The sequence below is a fragment of the Ochlerotatus camptorhynchus genome, unplaced genomic scaffold (assembly GCF_037179485.1).
Source record: "Ochlerotatus camptorhynchus isolate MF236.1 unplaced genomic scaffold, CSIRO-AGI_Acam_v1.1 ptg000434l, whole genome shotgun sequence".
NCBI lineage: Eukaryota > Metazoa > Arthropoda > Insecta > Diptera > Culicidae > Ochlerotatus > Ochlerotatus camptorhynchus.
The window spans coordinates 3370156-3392082 of record NW_027040920.1 but is presented as its reverse complement, the minus strand read 5'-3'; the positions used below and the strand labels follow the sequence as shown (position 1 = coordinate 3392082).

The following is a 21927-nucleotide window of genomic DNA, read 5'->3' as shown; positions in this document are numbered from 1 at the left end:
CCACATAAAGTTGATCGATGTTACAAAACCATCCATGGACCTTACTGACTACCATAACCATTACCATTAAAGTTCTCAAACCATAAGTAAAAAGGTTTTAATATAGTTTTCTTTCCGAAAATGTATGGAGAAAACGAGGGGGGCGACACATCTTAATCTCAAGTTAAGATGCTCAACAAATCTCACACTAGCGAATCAATCTTCGAAAAATCTTCTTTCATTTGTTCCATCTACTTGCATCGAGCATCATCTTTTTGCAGGAAATCTTCAAAATCGTCATCAATCTTCTTTCTATCTACTCAGCGTGCGCGCAGCTAGCCACAGCATAGCACAATATTTTCTGCATCGTAGATAGTCGTCCCCCTCGGGAGAAAATATGAATTTTGAATGGTAATGGTTCTTAACAACCCATTATTTGCAAGGTTCACTTACAAAAAATCATAATACATTAGGGGGGGGGCTTGGCTGAAAATCTCCTAAATAGAGAAAATTAAAAAAAATACATTAGGGGAAAACTTTATCACACAAACGTTCATGTAAAGTTCCATAACCATTTCAGGTAAAGTTTAGCAGGGATTATAAACATTTTTAACCATTCTTGGTAAGGTCAAGCAATGGTTTGCATTTATGCGGAAATGTTTGCATTTTTATCCCCGCAGTGTGCGCCGTTCTGCAAAAACACCTTAAGTGACACCCTGCAAATCATACATGCACCCAATAGATTTTACACCGGGTCCATCATGTGAAATTGTGAATGTTTTGATGTCATCGAGTGTGGTACAAATTTTCATACCGAGCTACTTTCACGTATGTGTATTTCTCTTTTATCGAAAAAGAATCCATTTAATTGTACAATTTTCGAGAAATTAATACGACGTGATATAGGAACAAGCTCCCTCTTCACTTCAGCATTACAGGTAAACCAAAATATGTATCTAGATGTCCGAAATCTTCAGATGTCAATATTGCCATAAAAACAGACTACAGATGAATAGGAAATCCTAATTACGTGTACTTTTTTGTTTACGTGAAAATTATCAGTAGTGCGACTTTTGGTTGCCCACATCGGTGTGCTCCCAGCAGCTCTGATAGGAATTTAATCATGACCAATCAAAAGCCAACAGCTACGTCCCGGCTGAAGCAGGACTACATGCGTCTGAAGAGGGATCCAGGTGAGTTACATTTTCTACGATCGAAAGATGTACGCTAATTAATTGCTACGTCGTTAATTATGATCATACCACTACTACCACTACCAGTACCCTATATCACGGCGGAACCGCTCCCTTCGAACATCCTCGAGTGGCACTACGTGATCAACGGGCCGGAAGATTCTCCGTACCACGGTGGATATTACCACGGAACGTTACTGTTTACCAAGGAGTTTCCTTTTAAACCGCCATCGATTTACATGGTAACGCCGAACGGGCGGTTCAAAACTAACAAACGGCTTTGCCTTAGCATATCGGATTTCCATCCGGACACCTGGAATCCAGCATGGTCGGTGGCAACCATTTTGACGGGTAGGTGAAATCAATAATTTTACGAAACCGCACATGAACTCTATTGAACTATCTGCAGGTCTTCTCAGCTTCATGCTGGAAACTACACCCACGCTCGGTTCGTGCGAATCGACTACATATGAGAAACGGAAATATGCCCGCCAATCGTTAGAATTTAACATGAAAAACGAGGTGTTTTGTGAGCTGTTCCCCGAAATTTGCGAAGAGATCAACGAGCGTTTGGCCAAGATCGAAGAGCACCGGAAACAGAATGCAGCGAACAATAACACTTCGAACGTCGCCAATGGAACTGCCGGTGTTGGCACGCCAGCAGAAGGATTGGAAGGGGACTCCTCTGAAGGCGGAGCTAGCGCAGTATCGAACACCGACGATAGCAATAACATTTGGCATTCCCTGTACACCAATCTGATCGTGCTGATCGGATTCGTCATATTCGCACTAATAGTTCATTATGTGATCAAAAGCATGAACATTGAATGATTGTAAGCAACAGCATGCGCACCATATCCACTCTTTTTTCCTTGTTTATTTTTATGGGAATGTAGGCATATTTATAATACAATGTTCCGATCGATCGACGCTTGTAACAAGCCCTTCATTTTTTGTTTTATTGTACACAATGGATATACCACTAAACGCGTTTATTGTTAATACTTTTATGTTCGGGCTCAGTCTTTTCAAACTGTTTCATAAATTGAAGGAATATCCACTTTCACCTTGGTAATACTTTCCACTAGGAAATCTGGGTGTTAAAAATATACCAACTGGTCTGCGAAAATCTTATGCAGATCACCTAATATAAAAGAAATAAAACTGTAGATATGATTAAAAAAAGAAATCGTATAAAATTGTTTTAAATAAATCAATAACAAAAACGGAATGCACTTTTTGCACACATCAATACTGACTACATAGCAGTAACAAATATTACAGTACCAAATAAAAAATATCAGTTTTCTAGATTCCTTCAGATAGAAACAAAACGAATTGTTGTATTAAACTGCAAAAAAATGAACGTTCTGCCACATAGATTGCTAAATCTAGTTTTTAACAAAGCAGCAAAATTCCATAATCGGTGATTTTTATTATTATAGTCTAGAAGAGCATATTTAGCAAACGTGCGATCATCGGTGCACACCACACTCACACACACGCGGGCTTGATCCCATTTAGGGTGACGACTATACTGCCGCTATTCGCATGTCCGTCCCATAGCGAAAATCAGCAAGCCGAGAAAATCGCGTTTTAAGTTAGCTTCGTACCATTACTTCTTATGTGATGGGACAACTAATTTGACTGTCTTCTCAAACTTTTTCAGAGCAAAGTTGTTGAGTTCATCCAGTATTGTGAAAATATGGGTGATTATCTACCATTTGCATTGAAAAACTCAGTTTTGACAAAAACAACTATGGGACCGACATGCGAAGAGCGGCAGTATATATGACTACCTAAAACAGGACATAGAAATATTGCAACGCAAATTAAAAGCAAAAAATATATAAATAGGTGATGCCCTTTGGAATGCAAAACGAACGACAAAATAAAAGTGTGTAAAACTAAATGGTGATTGAGCGATAATTATCTAAAACAACAAAAACAGAAGAAAATGATAATTCAGTATTTATTGTAAATTAAACTATTAATAGAAAACAGTAAATAAAATGTGGCTGGATGGCTTTAATTTTTTTTGATAGTATGATATCAATAATAAAGGAAATTACCAACTATTCCAAGTCCAGGATGGCAACTGACGAATTTCTATTTCAAAATTGTAGTTTTTTCACCCGATCTTCCTGGTCAATATTTCAAAAATGTCAAACTTTTACAACTCAGACTTATGTACTAGTGTTGGAATGTTCTTTATCATGAAAAAGTTCTTTCGTTGTTCTTGAGAGAATCATTCCGCTGAAGAACTTGCTATGGGGCAGTTCCAGGTCGAAAAGCAAAAAACTAAATAGTTTAGACTCGACCATCTATAGTCGCTATATTCATAGTCTGGCGGATAGAATTTCGATCTAGCAAAAAGCGGAACCAATTCAATATATTGTAGACCCACAATTGAAAAGGTACTATCAACTTTTATAAACAAAATGTTGATTATTCTTTCATCGCCAATAGAAGATAAATTACCAGCATCATCGGATAGGGGAAACTTTCCACAACCTAAAGATGGTGTTAGTTTGTGTAGGCGAGCCTTGAGTCACGAGAAAACGGTTTCCGTAATTTTGTTCGCAACAGCTAATGTGCTCTTTTCTGTTGTTGGTCGTGATTTGCTCGATTGGTTCCGCTATTTGACAGCTCAATTGGTTCCCGATATTCTATCCGCCAGACTATGAATATAGCGACTATACGACCATCTCCGATTTGCATAACTGTTTACTATGGGTAATCGTTCACATTTGTGCTAAAATTCGACCATTTAAAATCTTGAAAAAAAATCAAAATGGCGTACAGCTAAAATTCGCTCGTTAGTTGGGTCTCCGCTGGTTGGGGCATAACGGGCATAACCCAATTAAAAAGCAAGTGGATGTCAAAATATATTTGACAATCATCCAAAAAATCCTCCAAGGGGTAAGCATACGCGAATGTAAATATATGGCATTTGTCCGAAACATTTGAAATTCTAGAAGAAAACAAATATTAACCATATCAGTGTTTTACTTTTTCCACTCAGCTCCAAGTAATTTACTTCAATCCGAAGTGGTTTTTGTTAAATCTTCTCAACCACAAAAAAGAATGCGCAAACCCGTCAACAAATTTTAGCCTTCTATCAGTTGACCCAACTAACGAACCGAATTCGTTAGTTGCGGCTGAGATGGTGGCCCAACCAGTGAATTTCGACTGTATTCGACATATATTATAGAAATAAATCGTAGCACAAAAAAGGGGGTCTACCACGTTCGGCATACAGTCGTTTGGCATAATGCAGTGAAAAGTATTGCGCAACAACAACAGTAAAATTGACCTCTATTTGGCATCTCAAGAATATTAATATAGTTTTATTTTTTAATCATTAAGACAAACGATGGCATCACATTCATCGGGATGCCATTTCCCGGAATTATAAATTCACCGGAGAGCCTTTTTTTTGACGTAGGACTACGTCTGTGATTTCTATAGGGGGGTACACTTTGTAAAAACCAAAAATGGAACATGTAACAAAATTGTGAAAGATTTTGAACGTGAATAACTTAGCTGTTCCTGGAACAATTTCAATAATTTTATCACCAATCGATCAGAAATATTTCTGCGCATTTGCTAAATTTAAGACTTTACCATCTGCAACGGTTGCTTTTTTTTAAATTATCACCGATTGCCTGCAAAAAGCCATTTCCCTAACACAGATTTCAAAGCTAAATTGCATCCAGTCTCACCAAACGGTGTTTATTCAATCACCGCGTTTTAATTGGTGGTGTTATCCAATACACAACGAAAGGCTGCCTGCAGGCAGCAAGCTGCAGCCCACATGAGCATCCATAAAAGGAAGAAGAAGCCGCACCGCTATTGATCGGAGTCAGTAGCTCTTCGTGAGTCGCTGTGGGCCGATGTGCGGTAAAAGAGGTGAGGAGAAAGGAAACTAGTGGACTCTTTCATTCTGACGGTGTTCTTATGCAACAGCAGACGTGACGTCACGTCTGTTGCTGCATAAGAAGACGCGAGAACGAAAGAGACCACTAGTTTCCTTTCTCCTCACCTATTATACCGCACATCGGCTGTGGGCAATCTATGTCAAATGCGTCATACTAAAGAGTGTAAACAGAGAGAACCCCGCTCACGTTCATGTAGACTTCTCTGACGTTTGTGAAATGCACAAGTATTAGTGCAGAACTCGGGGTAAATTATAAGCACAGACAAACAGACGAAATCTTCATTGTGTATCTTCGTTCACGCATTTAACGGTTGATTTGAATATTATCAGTTCCACGAACTACTCGCCGCAGCGCAGGCATCGGATCACTTTGACGTTTCTATACACTCTATAAAACTTTTATGCAATATTGTTTGCGAGTTAGCGAGCAAGCTTGTTTTCCGCGAGAAGCCCTAGAGATGTCGTTACTGAGGTCCTATGTTTTGAGATACTATGTTTTCAAGAAAAACTTTTTCAAATAGTTACGTCTGTTTGTCTGTGTTATAACCCTAATAAAAATATTATGGTAAATTTGCTTAACGACGTGTTCGGGGAATCATCCAAACCATTTGTGGAGTAGTTCAATCATGCGGGTTATTGTTCGTTTATGCTATTTTTTTATTAGTGAAGTATTAGTGCAAGAAAACCTTTAAATTTACCCAAAGTACTGAACTGATACTTGTGCAATTCACAAACGTAAGAGAAGTCTATTCCTACACATAACCCAAACTCCTGCTACAGTTAACAAATAAGATTTATTATATAAGACCACGTAGTCCTACGTCACAATTGCGTACAACCCCATAGGGGCTGTCCCTGTAGATTTATGTTTTTTATTATAATATTCAAAGAGGTTTCTCTTGTTAATCAAAATATTCAAAGAAGGAAATATTCCCTTCTTTGTTAAAATATTCAAAAGAGGAATGATCTCTTCTTTATTAAACTACCCTTTGGGGGTTATTCCGAGAGTCGAAGTGACATTTGTCACTAGTGAAGTGAGAAAAGTCACGTCGTGGTGACGTGACTCTCTGTGCAAATCAAATGGAGAGTCACGTCACCACGACGTGACTTTTCTCACTTCACTAGTGACAAAAGTCACTTCGACTCTCGGAATAACCATCAAAGAGGGAAATGTTCCCATCTTTATTGAAATATTCGAAAAAAAATAGAGTTACCTTCTTTATAAAAAAATATTAGACTTGATATATTCAGGAAAATTGCATTCCGGGAAATGGACCATTCAATGTTCGCGAGCTGATCAACATCTTGTAGAACTTCCGTGTGTCGTTCGCATACATTTATTCCATCTTCCTGTCGCGCTTCTTCCTCCGATACACCGAGTTTTGCCTGTTCCGCGCATAGAGATGAACTAGCCTATGGCTAAAAATCTCTTAAATAAAGAAAAAAAAATGTTCCGCGCTTGTCTGTATCCACTCGTCTGTGCTGCAATCTTCTCATCCACTAGCTGCTTGCATTCGTCGTTAAACCAGTCATTTCTTCGGTTCGGAGCCGTGTCATGGCAGTGCTACCTATGACCGGATGGCCCTCCAGCCATTCCGTTGGCGTCCTGTAATTGCTCAATTTAGGATCCCGGCGTTCGACTTTGACGTGTGTTATACAGCGTCGATAATTCTGCGCGTAGATTGTTTCCCGGAACACACGACACACTGCACTTTGGGAGCCCCTGGGCCAATATTCGCGACCGTCCAGTTTACGGCCAAACAGCCGTGATAGGATCTGGTGAAGGGGTTTTCCAGCTTCTACAGTCAGGAAAGTACAATTCTGTCGAAAACAGTCCACTTCCCGACCCGACAACTAACCGAACATCAATCTTCTGCATCTCAAGCCGGGTCAGTAGGCGAAGTACCAAAACGTTCGTGGGTCGCACACTAAGATCGACGACTTTTTTTCTGGCGGCCATAGAGTCCAGCTACGGTACCGTGGTGCTTACCGAAACGTGGCGAATCCATTCGTCGCTACTATTCGACAGTTCTTCTACGGTATTTCGGAATGATCGTAGCCATTTGAATGTCTACACCCGATCAGTACTTCTCTCAAACAGATACACTGAGGCAGAGGAACGTTAGAATTCCATAAGAACCACTTATGAATTTTCGACAAAAGGATTTATTATGGAAATCATAAGTTTAAGTTTGGCTTATGAATTAGCTTATGAAACTTAAAAAAAAAGTAATAATAGAATCCAGAGCAATCAGATTATTGATTCCGTGATTTGTTTCCACGTCTATCAACGCTTAGGAAATATAATAGCACAGACAAACAGACATAACACATTGAATATTTCTCACTGTAAAACATCGTCGCTAAAACATTACCGCCATCTGTTGAGTACACTGTGGTGGGCACTGCGCTGAACAGATGGCGGTAGTGTGTACCAACGTGGCAGTACTACCAACTACGATACTTGTATATTGTCCGTTAAATGCATAACTCATGCCTATGAAATTTATAAGTATACTAATATGAAATCAAAATTGTCTACACGGTAAGGAAAAAGTACCCATTGTTTTTAAAACTTAGCTCACGTTGAGGTTCGCACTGACAAAAAGTTCGTTTTTGCACTGGGTTGGAACTGGTTCCAACTCCGATAATAATTGAATTCACTATAAGTCTGACGATATGTACATACTTACCTTCGGACCGCAAATCTGACTCAGGTTGCATTGAAAATCATAGTAAGGGATGGTCCATTAATTATGTCACGCAAATTTGGCCCATTTTCAACCCCCCCTCCCCCCTTTGTCACATTTTTTGTATGGACCTTAATTTTTTTTGTATGGCTCGTCACAGTTTTCAAAACCCCCCCTCCCCCCTAAATGTGTGACATAATTAATGGACGACCCCTAAATCGTTGTGATGTCTCAATTAGACAATAATGATTAGGCTTTGTATGTTGGTAATTTGACTCAATCTGGGTTGGTTTGGAATACGGACACGAATAATCAGCCATTAGCGCAAATCAACTCCGTATTAAACAGACTCGACTGCTTGATCTTGTATTGGTATATAAACTTGCTTAACCAGAATTCTCTGCATGTGAAGCTGCAGTACCTTTTATTTGTCTTGATACTACTCATCCTGATGCGTTGGAAACATCCATCAGCCTCACACGGCGAATGAGAACGACCCAAATTTTAGTTTAGTTAATTCATAAATTAAGTAAAGTGCAGGAACTCAGCGATGAGTAAGTTTACCTCATGTTTTCCAGGTTTTCCCAGGAAAAACATCGCGGATATGAGAAAAATAAAGATTGGATTCACTCAATCTATTGGCACTACTCCTAGACTGAGTAAAATTTTCTTCATTTTTCCTCATTTTCCGGCCGATTTTTGAGGTTTCCACAGGAAACCATAAGGCAAATTTACTCATCGCTTAGTTCCTGCACTTTTGGCGATGAGTGAAATAAACTCAAATTTGGGTCGTTCTCATTCGCCGTGTAGCTGATCTTTTCCATCGAGGCATGTGGTGCTAACTTAGCGAAATTGTGATACAACAATGATAAACCTCGTGATCGTGTAATTTAAATATATTATTTTTTATTAAGGATGTCCTCGTTTGTCTCACTTATAAGATTGACACACTTAAATATCACGAAAAAGTTTTCGTGATGCCACATTTAGCGGCCTTACCTATCGTCGGCCCTAGCTTTCATGCGTGTTATAAATGCTGCGCCTTTGTTTTTGCGAAAACTCTCGTACGGATCATTCCTTGCTCCGTACGATCCTAGACCTTCTCGATCGTTGCCACCCCATATTTCGCCTCCTGCGGCCTGTAAAGCCCCTATTCCACCTAGCCCGGTCATCTTTTGCACTTTATCATCCGGGAAAGCCTGCACATTTTTACTGCCGAAGCCACTTCCACCGAAGCTCGGTGGAGTCGGTGACCGTTTATCTCGAGAACGATCTCGGTCTCTGCGAGGTGGTGAACGGCTTCTATTACGTGGTACCCGTCGAGGCGATCTGGACCTGGATCTGGATCTGGAACGTGATCTGTTCCTATATCGAACGGGCGAGCGAGACCGTGATCGGTCTCTGGATCGGGACTTTGATCGACTACGGCTCTTCGAACGATAGACCCGTTTCTTTTGTTTTTTGGATGCCTTAAGCAGTTCTGGATCGATCGGTGTTGGAGATCTCGAACGTTCTCGTACTCCTGCCTCAAGTTCTTCTTCCTTTTGCTTGCGGGAGGCGTTTTTAACTTTGAAGTACTCATACAAGGCTAGCTTCTCCCATCCTTCGCCATCACGAGGCCTCTCATGGCTAGGGGGTGCATAGAAAGCCTCCACTGCCGACGACAAACGTTCGTTCTGAGGTGCCGGCGGAGGTAATCGTATGTCCTCGGGATCCAGCGGATGGTAGCTGAAGTCTTCGAGGCGAATCAAAGGAACCATTAACCCGGCAGGCAGTTCAAAATAGGGAATTGACGGTTGCTGCGGACTTTGCGGTCGTTGATCCTCTTTGAACTCTGGTTCCGCTTCTTGATCCTGTTCGTCCTCGCCTCGATGATCATCGTCATCAACTGGTTGATCATCGTATTCATCATTTCGTCTGTCATCCGAATCTTCGTTGTCTCGCGAACTGTACGGATAGTCGTGCATACCAGGTGGAGGTCGGGACATATCCGGAATTGGAAAGTTGGGCGGTGGCTGCGTGTAATCACCATTATTGTTGTTGCCGTCCCCTGAATTGTTGGATTGCTACGAAAGAATAATACAATAGTCAGTTAAGAGCGTTGGAGTTTCAACTAGAAAACAAGTTACCGCATAGTTTCCACGCCGATCACGATCATCTGCTCCGAGACTGCTGTTTCTGCTATCGTTGTCTCTACTGTTCTGAGTCTGACTGTTAATGTTCTGCAAGTTCTGGAGGGCACCTGACAGCAACGTGAAATTGATGTTCTGCTCCAACAATGATGGAATGGACACATTTCGGTCATTATTTCCACGACTAGCGTTAAGAATGGAGTTTACCTGACCAAGACCGTTATTTGCACCGCCGGATAGCTCCGGCAGTAGTGGCAGAGGTGCTGCACTTTTCTGCTGCTGTGCAACAAGAGCAGCTTTCAGAGCCTGTTGCTCGATCTGTTGTTTCTGTTTTTCCAACAATGCCAACTGCTGTGTGGCATGCTGGACGAATGCCTGGTGCTGTTGTTGATAACTGGTGGACACAAAAATACGGTTACTGTTACCACTGCAAAACAAAATGCTATTTAGGATACATACTTATCGAAGGTCACTTTTGTAGACTGCGTGATCTGTGCAACGATAGCAGCGTATTGAGTGAGCAATGAGTTCTGGTACTCCTGGAGCGACGACGGAGGCGATTTGAGTTTTGATATTACACAGGCATCGAAAAAATTCCCCTTCGATTCCCACAGGGATAGCAGCTTGGACAGCTTTGCGCGCTGTTCATCGCTTTGGGCCGCTAGAAGGTGGATTTTATTATAAGCCAGGATCGCCATGTGAACAGCAGATTTTAGTACTTACTGATTTGAGCGTTGCAGAACATGGGTATGACGGCACTCTCCAAACATTTTTTCAGCTCATCGGTACGCTTCCGGATGCTGGAAAGTTTATTACTAAGTATATCTTGAGAAGACTATACACGACCAAGGAGCGGTATTTTGTTGGAATTGTTGTAAGTCGTGAAGGTTGGATTGTTTCATTTTGCCACAAGTGCGCACAGACTATTCAAAATACCACAATGAGGGGTGAGTACTGTCTGGAAGAGGTTTTCAAGACCTTTCTAAATATCAGAACCATATTTTGCTCAAGTTTGTGCTACTGTGGTATTTTTTTTCGTTTGTTTCATCCGGTGGACGCATAACTGTCCTTTGTGACTTTTCGACAATTTTGAAGTTTTATTGCTTAACGCCATATATTTTATATGTTCTTTTGAAATATTACATAAACACATGCTCTTTATTCTAGAAAAAAGAAATCAAATAAGCGATTAATTTTTCCAGTGGACAATGCGTCCAAAGTGAAACAAATCGACTTGACATTTTTGAAAAAGCATAGGGGCAATGGAGTGGTATGCTGCCAACAAGATCGATTTTATCCCCAAGCTAGTGAATCCTCCGAATTGCCGGGAAATTCGACCAATCAAAAAATACTGGGCAATTTCAAAGCAACGACTTCGACGTAGCGGCGGGACAGTCAAAGACATCCAGCAGATGCGGGCAAAATGGAAGAAATGCGCTGATTCCGTGTCCGTTTCCACTGTGCGGGCGCTGATGGGCTCCATCAAGAAGAAGGTTCGTGAAAAAAAGTCGTGTTTTTGTTGAGTTGTGCTGTGATCAACGATGCCATATATACAGTCTTCTGTACACGACAAAAGTGGTCACCCTTTTTTAATTGTATCCAAAAAATATCAAATGAATTATTTCGTGAAGCTATAATTAATGCAATAACTAGTTAATATTTGTAACTATTTTTATATCGAATGAGATTAGAAAAATCGTTATTACAATTAAAGTTACAAGGGTTCAAAAAAGATAGTGTCCACCTTTATCGTGTACAAAAGTCTGTATATCTGGCATCGTTGGCTGTGATAATAAATACATAATTTCATCTGAAATAGTGCCGTGTGCCGCGAAAGGGTTATTCCTTGTGGTGCCCGTTGTGTTTTGGAAATTTGCTGATTTTTCGCGAATTAAAGCTCAATCTAAAAAAACTAATAACACAAACAGGTAGATGAATAGTTCCTCTACCATTTTGTATAGTTTGTTTGCAAGATTGTTCTTTTATTCGCGAGAAATCGGCGATTGACGTGTTTGTTTATAATAGCAATTACGCCCAAATCTCAAAGTTCTCCGGAATTGTTTGAAAATGAATAAAGAACGTAACATGGGCGTCAAACATGCCGCATTTAGCTCTGAATGTTTGCTCTATAAAAAAGAAAAGCAGCTTGCGTTTCAATAAATAGCAGCCAAGTTCCAGGAATCTGAATCAATTCGATTTTTTTTTTGTATTTGAATATTGTTGTCAACAAACTTGCTGTTCTTACCATCGATGGGAATACCCTGAGGGAGAGTCGCGAAGAGAGAAAAATGAAACGTCAAATGCAGCCAGACGGCTGCTGTCACGAACTGTCATTGGCAGCCGAGCAATTTTACTCTGGGGGGGGGGGGACGTGCTGTCAAATCAGCCTACTGATCATTCTTGTATGAAACTGGCTCCAAACGTAAACAATCGCTGTATGTTTCTTATGGCTTGTTTACGTTTGGAACCAGTTATGCGAGGCATGCGAGGTAGGCGACGATTGTTCGTATTTGACAGCCACCTCCCCCCCCTTGATTTTACTATGCTTTTCTTACAGTTGAACAAGAATACACAAGGCGGTATTGAAATCTTGCGTAAAGTAATTTATGAAAACTTTCGTTTCCAGCTATTTTATTCAATGGGACACCAGGAATTCATTAAAAATGCACACAAATTAATAATGAAAGATACCATTAACCAAGGTTTTGTCAAAAAATCGAGTGGCATAATAAAATACCAAACGGAAGAGTACGGTTTCTCACTGCACACTGAACAATCTCAAACAATCACTCAGGGATCGACTAAAAACTCAGAGTGGTGCAAAAAACACTGGTGCTACTCTAAAATAAGGGAGCGCGTCCCGAGGGGGACGACTCTATCTACGATGCAAAAAAGATTGTGTTTTGCTGTGGCTAGCTGCGCGCACGCTGAGTAGATAGAAAGAAGATTGATGACGCTAATACCCCGTTTTCACTGGAAATCCTATGTATGAGTGCTCATTGCAAGACAGCCTATATTACATGATATAAGCCATAGTCTGTCCAGGGTATAAGGAGAGAGAGATTTCATATTTAGGAGAGAGTAGTTGGACAGCTCTGGTGCTACTTGCGTATAGCGCAATCGAGTAGTGCACGGTGTTATGACGGGAGTAGCACTTTTCAATCGGAAGAGACGTGGCTTAGAGATTTACAAGAATGGCTGCATATTTTAGGCTGGGTGCAGAATATTTTTACGCTTATATGTATAATATATGTTGCAGTGACTGTATGGTATTCAAAAGCGTAGGAAAATGCAAATTTTGATGCTGTTCCTAAAGAGACTTTTTTAAGATCGATGTGTAATTTTCTTCACAAGGGGGTTAGCTCTGGTCGACATTCCGGCGAAAAATCTAACTCAACCCGACACCAACCTGACTTCTATCAAACCGCAACCCGATGTTGACCCGACATTGACCCAACATAAACCCCAAATTGACCCGACAACAACACGAAATTGGGTCGACATCGACCTTAAATTAGCCATACATTGATCCGACGTCGAATTTTCTGTTCGGGACCATTTTGCTGGGTTTCTTTCACACTCCACTGTCGTATATCAAATGATAGTGGGTGACTCAATTGGCAGTGACAATGAGCTTCGAATGAGAAAGGAACTCTTCAAATGATGGGCACGAGAATTTTTTTTCACAGAATCGATTTAATAGTTGTATTGGTTCATCTTCAATCGAATGATATCAAGACCAACAATTGAAATGGCCCTAACTCCATTTTGTAAAAAAAACTTGTAAGGCCATTTTCTCGCGAACCGAAGTCCGCAAAAGCAAACCAACATAATTAACAGGTAGGGGAAATTTTCCTCTACCCGTTTGTGGTTTAGGTTTGCGAATGAAGGTTTCGGTTCGCAAGAAAATAACCTTACAAGGTTTGTTTACAAAATGGAGTTAAGGCTATTTCAATTGTTGGTCTTGGACAACGTATAGTTCGTCTAATTTTACATTGCAAATGCTATGCAAAATTAGACGAGTCATACGTTGTATTCGGGGTACTCGTATACAACGTATATTCGTTATAAGTCAGGTAACACAGTAGCTATCCTACAACGCTACAGTTATAGAGAAAGTACACTGTTGGAGAAACAAAGAGAGAGAGAGAGATAGAGAGAGAGATAGAGAGAGAGAGATAGAGAGAGAGACTTAACACCGTTGGAGCGGCAGCTCTCCAACATTAGAAGAATGAAATCTCGCGTCACTTTTCAAATAGACCAATGTAACAAATGTAAACAAATCGAGTTAAGCGATACAAACTATTGCACTTCTATCATTGTATGTGATACAAAAACATCCATCCAAATTTACTTTCATTTATTTAAGATAATCATTGATCAAAAATTGTCCAATGTACAATTTGAAATGATGGGTACATGATTGTTACTTCGGTCATTCGGACTGCCTAACATGATTGGTGCTCATTTTCCAAAGGCGGGGCCAATCTAAAGTTAGGTACTATACTCTGAAATCTGTGAAAGGGAATCTAGTATCATGTAGACAAAACGTCCAATGTAACACTCATAGATTATGTCATTGAGGAAAATCGTCCAATGTAACATGTCCGATGTACACCTCGACTTGTCAAAACGTCCTATGTGGTTTTTTCTATTTTGTAGCATGAAATTCAAAGTAAAATTGTAATTTTACCGTTTCTTTTGAATTTTCAACGTTATTATACACTGACTGCATTAAAAATAGTATTGCAAATTGTATTGTTTTTAAACGGTTAAAATAATAATCTGTCGAACTTCAACTTAGGTTTTCTCAAAATGGTGAATATGTTACATTGATCTATTTGAAAAGTGACGCGAGAAATCTCCACCCCGGGAGCTATTTGACAGCTCCAGTATAATGTCAAGTTACCCCGAAAATTCTAAGAGGAAGAGGTGACAATTGGCTTCTTCCTCTTTTATTTCTATCTCTATCTCTATCTTTATCTATCTCTATCTCTATTTTACGCACATGAAATCGGCCAATCAGGAGCTGGTTCACGTTTGACAGAAAAGTGGTTCATTTTCGCCCCCCTATTGTCACCTCTTCTCTTAGCGAAAATTCTAGTCCTCTGGTTCTGTCAGATCGAATAATGGTGGAGTAAATTTACAATTGGTCTTATTTTTGATCAACTAATTTTAAACATTTTTAAGTTTTGTTTTTGTAAAAAACATTGATATTTTTTCTCATAGTTATGCAATCGACTAAACATGACGGGATTGGAAAATGTCTGTCTGTATATGTGCGTGTGAGAGCGCGTAACACATTTTTCTTAAACGAATTTCTCGGCAACCACTTTACCGAATTGAACACAACAGCCATCAAATGAAAGGTACCATGATTCTATCGAATGCCCTAATAAACATGTACCATACACTAACGATATCATAGATGGTACGACCATACCACATAAAGATGGGATGATAACCCGAATTGGAGGTTGGGCGCTTCTTATGGTTATTTTTAATGCGGGTGTTAATTAATAGATTTTCAATCGAACAACTGGTCCCGGAGATATGGACGGAACAAGACCCGAAAATCGCGGAATTCGCGAACTAAGTGGTGTTGGTCAGCAACCACATAACCGAATAAACGAAATAACTAGCTAACAAAAAGTATTATGGTCACATTGAATGCTGTTGATCAAATTTAGAATCGGTCAACTGTTTCCGATAAACATGGATTTTTGGAGCTCGTATCTAATGCAAATTGCAAGCAACAAAATGAAAAGTATCATGATCCCATAGCCTCATCCATAGAGCATTATTGAACAGATTCAGAATCGGTCAACTGGTGCTGGAAATGTGGCAGGAACATGTTTCGGGGAATGTGAGCCATGATACTAAATTTGACCGGTAAGAAATAAAACCTATCATGTGACAAAACCAATTACTTCAAAATATGATAACCATTTCAATTGTAGGCATTTCGAGCCCCGTGGATCACATTGGTCAGTTCCGGGCATGTCCCAGATGCCCCCGAGGAATTAACCAGACCATACCAAATAATGAATTTTGATTTCATCAAATCGATTAAATTCCAAGATATAAGGAAAATAATGCAACATCTGTAATACGTCTCACTCAAAATTTATTCTTGGCCTGCTTTCGACGTCCACATGAAGTGAAACAAAAACATGTTTTCTGATGTGAAAAAAGTTGTGCCCCCTACAATTTGTAAGTGGGTACGTGAAACTAAGGTTTTCTGTCTAGATACTCGGGGGGTGGAAATCTCACGTCACTTTTCAAATAGACCACCATTTTGAGAAAATCGAAGATGAAGTTCGACAGATTATTATTTTAATTAAACAGTTAACAATACAATACATTTTGCAATACTATTTTTAATGTAGTCAGCGTATCATAACGTTGAAAATTCAGAAGAAACGGTAAAATCACAATTTTACTTTGAATTTCATGCTACAACATAGAAAAAACCACATAAGACGTTTTGACAATCTATTGCTATCTGCTTCTTCCTCCCAGGGAATACCCAACCAGCTGTGACGGAAAAGCGCAGTAAAAAGATGAAGAAGAACCGAGGCCAGTCCGATGGCACGATTGGTCGCGACGATGTTACCGCGACAAACGTCAGCGATATCGGCGATTTCGGTATCGCTGATGAAACCGAAAATGCCAGCCCAAGTGCGGCAAACGTCAAGCTACCACCGTTGACAGTGAAAAATGCACCCCTTAACACGCTCATCGCGAGTTTCGCATCAATGGTCATTAAAGCTGAGTTCAAGCTCAGTAGAATCGGAACAAAGGTGATGCTCCGCACGAAAGCGGACTACGAGCTGGCCACATCTTACCTGAAGCAGTTAAAGGCGGAATTCTTCACTCACGATATCCCAGGCGAGAAGCCCTTCTAAGTGTTCATCCGAGGTTTACCGAGCTTTGACCCGAAGTTAATCGAAGCGGAAATCAAGGACCGCTACAAGCTGGCCCCAACTGCCATCTTTCGGATGACAAGGAGGGACGAGAACGTCACGAAGTATCCAAATTGCCTTTTCCTGGTGCATTTCCAGAAGGGAACGGTGACGCTCAATGCGTTGAAGGCCATCCGCTCCATCAATTCCATCATTGTAGCATCAGCCTTGCCTAAATTTCGGGCACGGCACCCGACACTGCTACATCAAGCCGCACTGTGGCTCCGAGTGTGATGTCGACGAGTCGGAAAATACCAAATGCGCCAACTGTGGTGGCGCTCATCAAGGGTCCGACAAACAGTGCCCCAAACGCGAAGATTTCAAGCGGATCCGAAAGCAGGCGTCCACAAGAAACCAACCAGGACGAAATACGCCGGCATTCAGAGTGGAGGACTTCCCGCCTCTTCGTGCTACGCAACACGGTCAAGCAAATCTGCGGGTGCAATCCAGCCCTCGTCAAGAAACGTCTGGTGGTTCTGCTGGACAAAGCTCCCCATCCCCCCTGGATTCTGGATACAACCATCAGAACAAATCGTCAATCCCGATCTCTTCTCTACGGATGAGCTGAAGATTTTCGTCGACATGACTAGCGCTCTTCGTTAGTGCCGCAGCAAGCCCGAACAGATCCAAGTGCTCGGTAAGTTTATTATTCAGTATGGCGTCTAAATCGATAACTGTCGTCACATGGAACACTTGCTCTGTAAGAGCAAAAAAGCTCAAGCTTGCTGACTTCCTCCGCAAGCAAAGTATCGACCCATCTCAGATCCGGTGACAGCTTTTGGTTACCTGATCACCACATTATCCGGCTTGATTGTTGACTCCAGGGGTGGTGTTGCGATCATCATCAAGAAAGGAGTCAAGTTCTGCACGCTGCCCCATATCCGTACTTCTATCATCGAGGCCCTTAGTGTGGAGGTGGAATCACCAACTGGAAACGTCCGGTTCATGGTCGTAAACTGCCTTTGTCAGTGTGCTGCCAGTAATGGATTAGACATCCAATTCAAGAATGACCTGACCACCATCACTCGCACGAGCTCACGATTCGTCATTGGGGGTGATTTAAATGCCCGTCACGAAGCATGGCGGAACTATCAGCGGAATCAGAACGGACGTCTGCTCTTCGACCACTCGCAGTATGGGCTAACAGTGAAATTCCCGGATGAACCGACATTCATCTCTCCGGTGGGTGCAGTTTGGGCATGTGGTTGACAAAAATATCGATGAAAATCCGCCGCCTGAAACCGTAGAGGACATCGACCGGGCACTGAAAGGACTCCACCAGGCGTGTTGTTAAGAATCTGGATGACCACTCCCGTCCATTCTGGAAGGTAGCCAAGGTGCTGAAAATTCATCCCAAACCCGTTTCACCTCTCAGAGTCGGAAATGATGACGATCGGTTCATTACCCCACAAGAGAAAGCAAATGCGATTGGCAATCATATTGCTGCATCGCATTTGCTTGGCTCAACTATTCAAAGTCCGCTCGAAAATCAGGTGACGCAATGCGTTCAAAATGTAGATTACTCCTCTTGTGCCGTGCCTCCGGAAGATAGAATTAAGGTAGAACAGATTTGCTCAGCGCTTAAATATTCGAAGAGAATGAAAGCCCTCGGTTTTAATCTAATCATAAAAAGGCTTAGCATGAAAGTCTGCAGTTTTAACTGCCATGCCATGCCAACAGATGCTTGCAGCTGCACTACTTTCCAAGCATCTGGAAGATAGCAAAAAATATACCGTAAAGGACCAGCATTGCCGTCAAGCTACAGACCGATCAGCCTCCTCTCAGCGCTGAGCAAATTGTTTGAGAAACTCATTCTCAATAGATTGCTTGTGGAGGAAAACAATATTCTCCTACCGGAACAGTTTGGGTTCAGGAAGGGGCTCCACAGTCCACAGCCATGGCCTTGCTAGACGTCGAAAAGGCGTTTGACAATGTCTGGCATGACGGACTTATATTCAAACTTTGTAACTTCAATTTACCGTTGCATTTGGTCAAAATTACCCGTAACTACCTTCAGCAAAGGTCGTTCAAGGTATCGTTGAATGGTTGTCTATCAGACAAATTTTCCATCCCGGCAGGCATTCCGCAAGGCAGTTTGTTGGGCCCCTTGCTCTACAGCTTGTATACTTCCGACATTCATTCCCTCGGCGTCGGTTGCGTGTTCTTCCTGTTCGCAGATGATACCGCGATATCAGTCAAGGACAAAATGCCTCGCGAAATTACAAACAAGCTCCAACGATGCCTTGACACCTTTGCTGACTATGCAAAAACTTGGAAAATCAAAATCAATCCTTCCAAAATCCAAACTACCATGTTCCTGCATAGGCAATCGCGCAAACTGATACCGGCACCTTCTTGCACAGTAGTCATGGACGGCACAAGGGTTGAGTGGTCTGCAGAAGTTACGTGCCTTGGAATGGTATTCGATAAGAAACTCCTGTTTCGCTCGCATATAGAAAAGACGTTAGTTTAGTGTTCAAGCTTAGTTAGGTGTTTGTATCCGCTAATTTATCAGATCCCGCCTCTCTGGCTGTCTACTAGCAAATCATAGCACCTGCAATTTTCCACGCTATGCCGGTGTGGGAATCAAGTGCCGCCATTTATCATATTTGTAACAATGAAACAATCCAACCTCTTGTTTAGGATTAAACAGTAACGAATTTACCTCTATTAATACTCTAATTAATTGATTAATTATATTTCTAGAAAATATCTAAACGCCGAGAACTACACATAATGTTGTACTTCTCGCCGTCGAATTTAGACTGAACCTAATAACTACAGACAAACAGACGTAATTCTTGGAATAACTTTTCCTTCAAAATCGCATCACGGCTAGTGATGATGAACTATTCCAATTGAATGCGTGAATAATTACGTCTTTTTGTCTGCGTAATAACAATAGGCAGACTGAAGAAACGACTTACCAGTGGTGAATTACATCGTTCACTAAGTATATAAGATGTAATTTCTGCGCGAATATAACTCCGGCAATAAGTGCCCTATAGGAAGAAACAAGATCGAAAAACACAAAAATTCGGATATCGGTTCTAACATTCTTCCGCGGTGGAAAATTAACATTTGTCTCTCTAGTAAATCTAATGGGTTTCGGTCACGTTTGTCAGCGAAGCATTACCGTTCTGCAATTTATGTTTTTTTTTTAAAGATTATCAACTCAGTTACATAATTGCAAAACGTAAAGCTGCTTCATCGTTGTCGCTTTAATGTCACGCAAGTCTGTACAAGTTTCCTGACCGCAAAAGACACAGAGGTTCGTGTGTTTATGTAGTTTTAAAGAAGAGAAGAAAAACGTTAGAACGCTTCTAATTACTTTCTCAAAAGATACTGCGAAATAATTTGACATTTTCCCGAATCGGTACAATGCTGTAAAATCCAGCCTTTTCCTAAAATTGTAATCAACAAAAAAATATATGTAGATTGAGATTTGTTTGGAATTAGTAATGGTTATTATTATATAAAGTTAGATAATAATGTAAATATTATTCAGAGCAGCGATTCCCAAAAAAAAAAATGATAACTGTGACTTCTAGTGAACTATCACAAATAGAAATAGTTGAAATTGATGATTGCAAAAAAATATGTAGATAACGGAAGTGTCTAAATTGTACTAAGTACTGGAACATTAAGAGCAAAAATGCAAAACTTTCCATTTCTTTCTGGGAGTGCAGCGCAAGTAGCAATGGAAGAATACAATTTTTAATCTTAAGCGAAGGAACTAACTGCACTCCCCTTTCGCTCAGTGCGAACAACATAATGTGGGAATCAATCTCAAAAAGGGATGGCAAGCATCTAACTCATGAATGCTGCTAACAATTATGAATATACAGAACAGGATTCAACACGACTTACCATTAGAGATGCTATCCTTGGTGCATGAATCGATGATGGGCTGCAGTTTAGCATCGAAGTCACTAAGCGAAACTTTGCTATCATCCGCTTGCTTGACTAGGGCATCATTCTGGGCCCGTGTTACTGCCTCATCGATTTGCGCTTGTTGTTGCTGTAAAAGTACCTAAAACGAAAACGTATCCTCATAAGTTCCAGATCGCAAACTACAAGCAGTACTGTTACCCCATGCTGAGCGGTCAGGTTCAGTTCCGACTGGCGAATCTGCTCGCGCAAAGCGATTTGCTGGGTATTGATAGCTTCAATCTGTGCTGCAATCTGGGCACTAATCACCGGCGGTTGCGGTGGCGCCTGTTGTTGCTGCTGTTGCTGTGGAGCAGCTTGGGGAGGTGGTGGATTGGACCAAATTTGTGGCATTTGATTGCTGTTTTGATTCTGTTGTTGTTGTTGTTGTTGTTGGTTCTGTGACTGCTGGCCGAACGGATTCACTTGCTGTCCCATCAGTGGGAGAGGATGGCCTCCCTGTTTCATCACTACGAAAAACAACAAATCGATTACCATCATTTATAGCCCAGATTTTTATGAACTTTCACTTACTTGACTGCTTGCTAGTTACTTTGTACTGGTAATAATTGTAATACTCTCCACCGTAAAGAAAGGCAAACTTTAGATTTCCTTTCTGTTTCGATTTGGTCATCGACTCAAATTCCGGACCATTACGGGCAACGAATTCCGCGAGCTTGTCGATGATATTTCTCAATTCGATATCTGGTGAAGTTGGAAAACAAACGCAGGGTCGAAAATCAATAAAAAAAAAAATGTGAATTGACAAATAGCTAGCACCCCCTCGGCAATCTCCGCTCCCTGATCCACTACTATCTCACGAAAAATCGCCGCCTTTTCTTTATATCTATCATTCGTGAGGAGGGCATGTGTATGTCGAAAAGTGAAATGTTACGCGAAACCAAACTTACCATTCGGAGGAGCGGGTATATCCATTTTCCAGTAACGAAACGAGAACGAAAAACTAAAACACTACAAACCAATTAAAGAAATTCATCAAATGTATGCACTATTACGGATTATTTATAGTAAAAAACTACGATTGTGTGTTGTTTGCCAGTGGAAAACGCGATTTTAGCCGACAGCGAGACGCCATTA

At 40.9% G+C, this 21927-nt stretch overlaps 2 protein-coding genes across 4 annotated transcripts; one reads left to right on the top strand and one right to left on the bottom strand.

Annotated features, from left to right (window-relative positions):
* Positions 1 to 762: 762 nt before the first annotated feature.
* Positions 763 to 3241, top strand: LOC135711548 (ubiquitin-conjugating enzyme E2 J2). 2 transcript variants are annotated; one of them, XR_010518496.1, is made up of 5 exons: positions 763 to 917; positions 1042 to 1172; positions 1260 to 1523; positions 1582 to 2697; positions 2951 to 3241. XR_010518496.1 is itself a non-coding variant. In XM_065234417.1 (4 exons), exons 2-4 carry the CDS (start codon positions 1103 to 1105, stop codon positions 2001 to 2003), a joined length of 756 nt encoding a protein of 251 aa, XP_065090489.1. In that variant the 5' UTR covers positions 763 to 917; positions 1042 to 1102; the 3' UTR covers positions 2004 to 2703. The 2 variants fall into 2 exon arrangements, 1 of the variants encoding a protein (XP_065090489.1); XM_065234417.1 differs by lacking the exon at positions 2951 to 3241 and having other exon boundaries at positions 1582 to 2703.
* A 5473-nt stretch (positions 3242 to 8714) lies between these two features.
* On the bottom strand, positions 8715 to 21927 carry LOC135711654 (calcium homeostasis endoplasmic reticulum protein). Of its 2 annotated transcripts, none has more exons than XM_065234525.1 (10): positions 21741 to 21927; positions 21364 to 21534; positions 20992 to 21299; positions 20770 to 20932; positions 20231 to 20303; positions 19827 to 19901; positions 10658 to 10749; positions 10394 to 10595; positions 9932 to 10328; positions 8715 to 9868 (listed from the first exon to the last, which is right to left on the bottom strand). In XM_065234525.1, the coding sequence occupies exons 1-10, from the start codon at positions 21763 to 21765 to the stop codon at positions 8798 to 8800; spliced, it is 2577 nt and encodes an 858-aa protein (XP_065090597.1). In that variant the 5' UTR covers positions 21766 to 21927; the 3' UTR covers positions 8715 to 8797. The 2 variants fall into 2 exon arrangements, with proteins under 2 accessions (XP_065090597.1, XP_065090598.1); XM_065234526.1 differs by having other exon boundaries at positions 10658 to 10734.

Bases quoted from the DNA above. Each gene is read 5' to 3' on its own strand.
- LOC135711548 (XM_065234417.1), top strand. From the start codon at position 1,103: ATGACCAATCAAAAGCCAACAGCTACGTCCCGGCTGAAGCAGGACTAC. The intron at 1,173-1,259 runs GTGAGTTACATT...TACCACTACCAG, and splicing joins GCGTCTGAAGAGGGATCCAG to TACCCTATATCACGGCGGAA. The intron at 1,524-1,581 runs GTAGGTGAAATC...AACTATCTGCAG, and splicing joins GGTGGCAACCATTTTGACGG to GTCTTCTCAGCTTCATGCTG.
- LOC135711654 (XM_065234525.1), bottom strand. From the start codon at position 21,765: ATGGATATACCCGCTCCTCCGAATG. The intron at 20,933-20,991 runs GTAACAGTACTG...TTTTCGTTTTAG, and splicing joins ACCTGACCGCTCAGCATGGG to GTACTTTTACAGCAACAACA. The intron at 19,902-20,230 runs GTAATTAGAAGC...TTCTTCCTATAG, and splicing joins TCGCAGTATCTTTTGAGAAA to GGCACTTATTGCCGGAGTTA.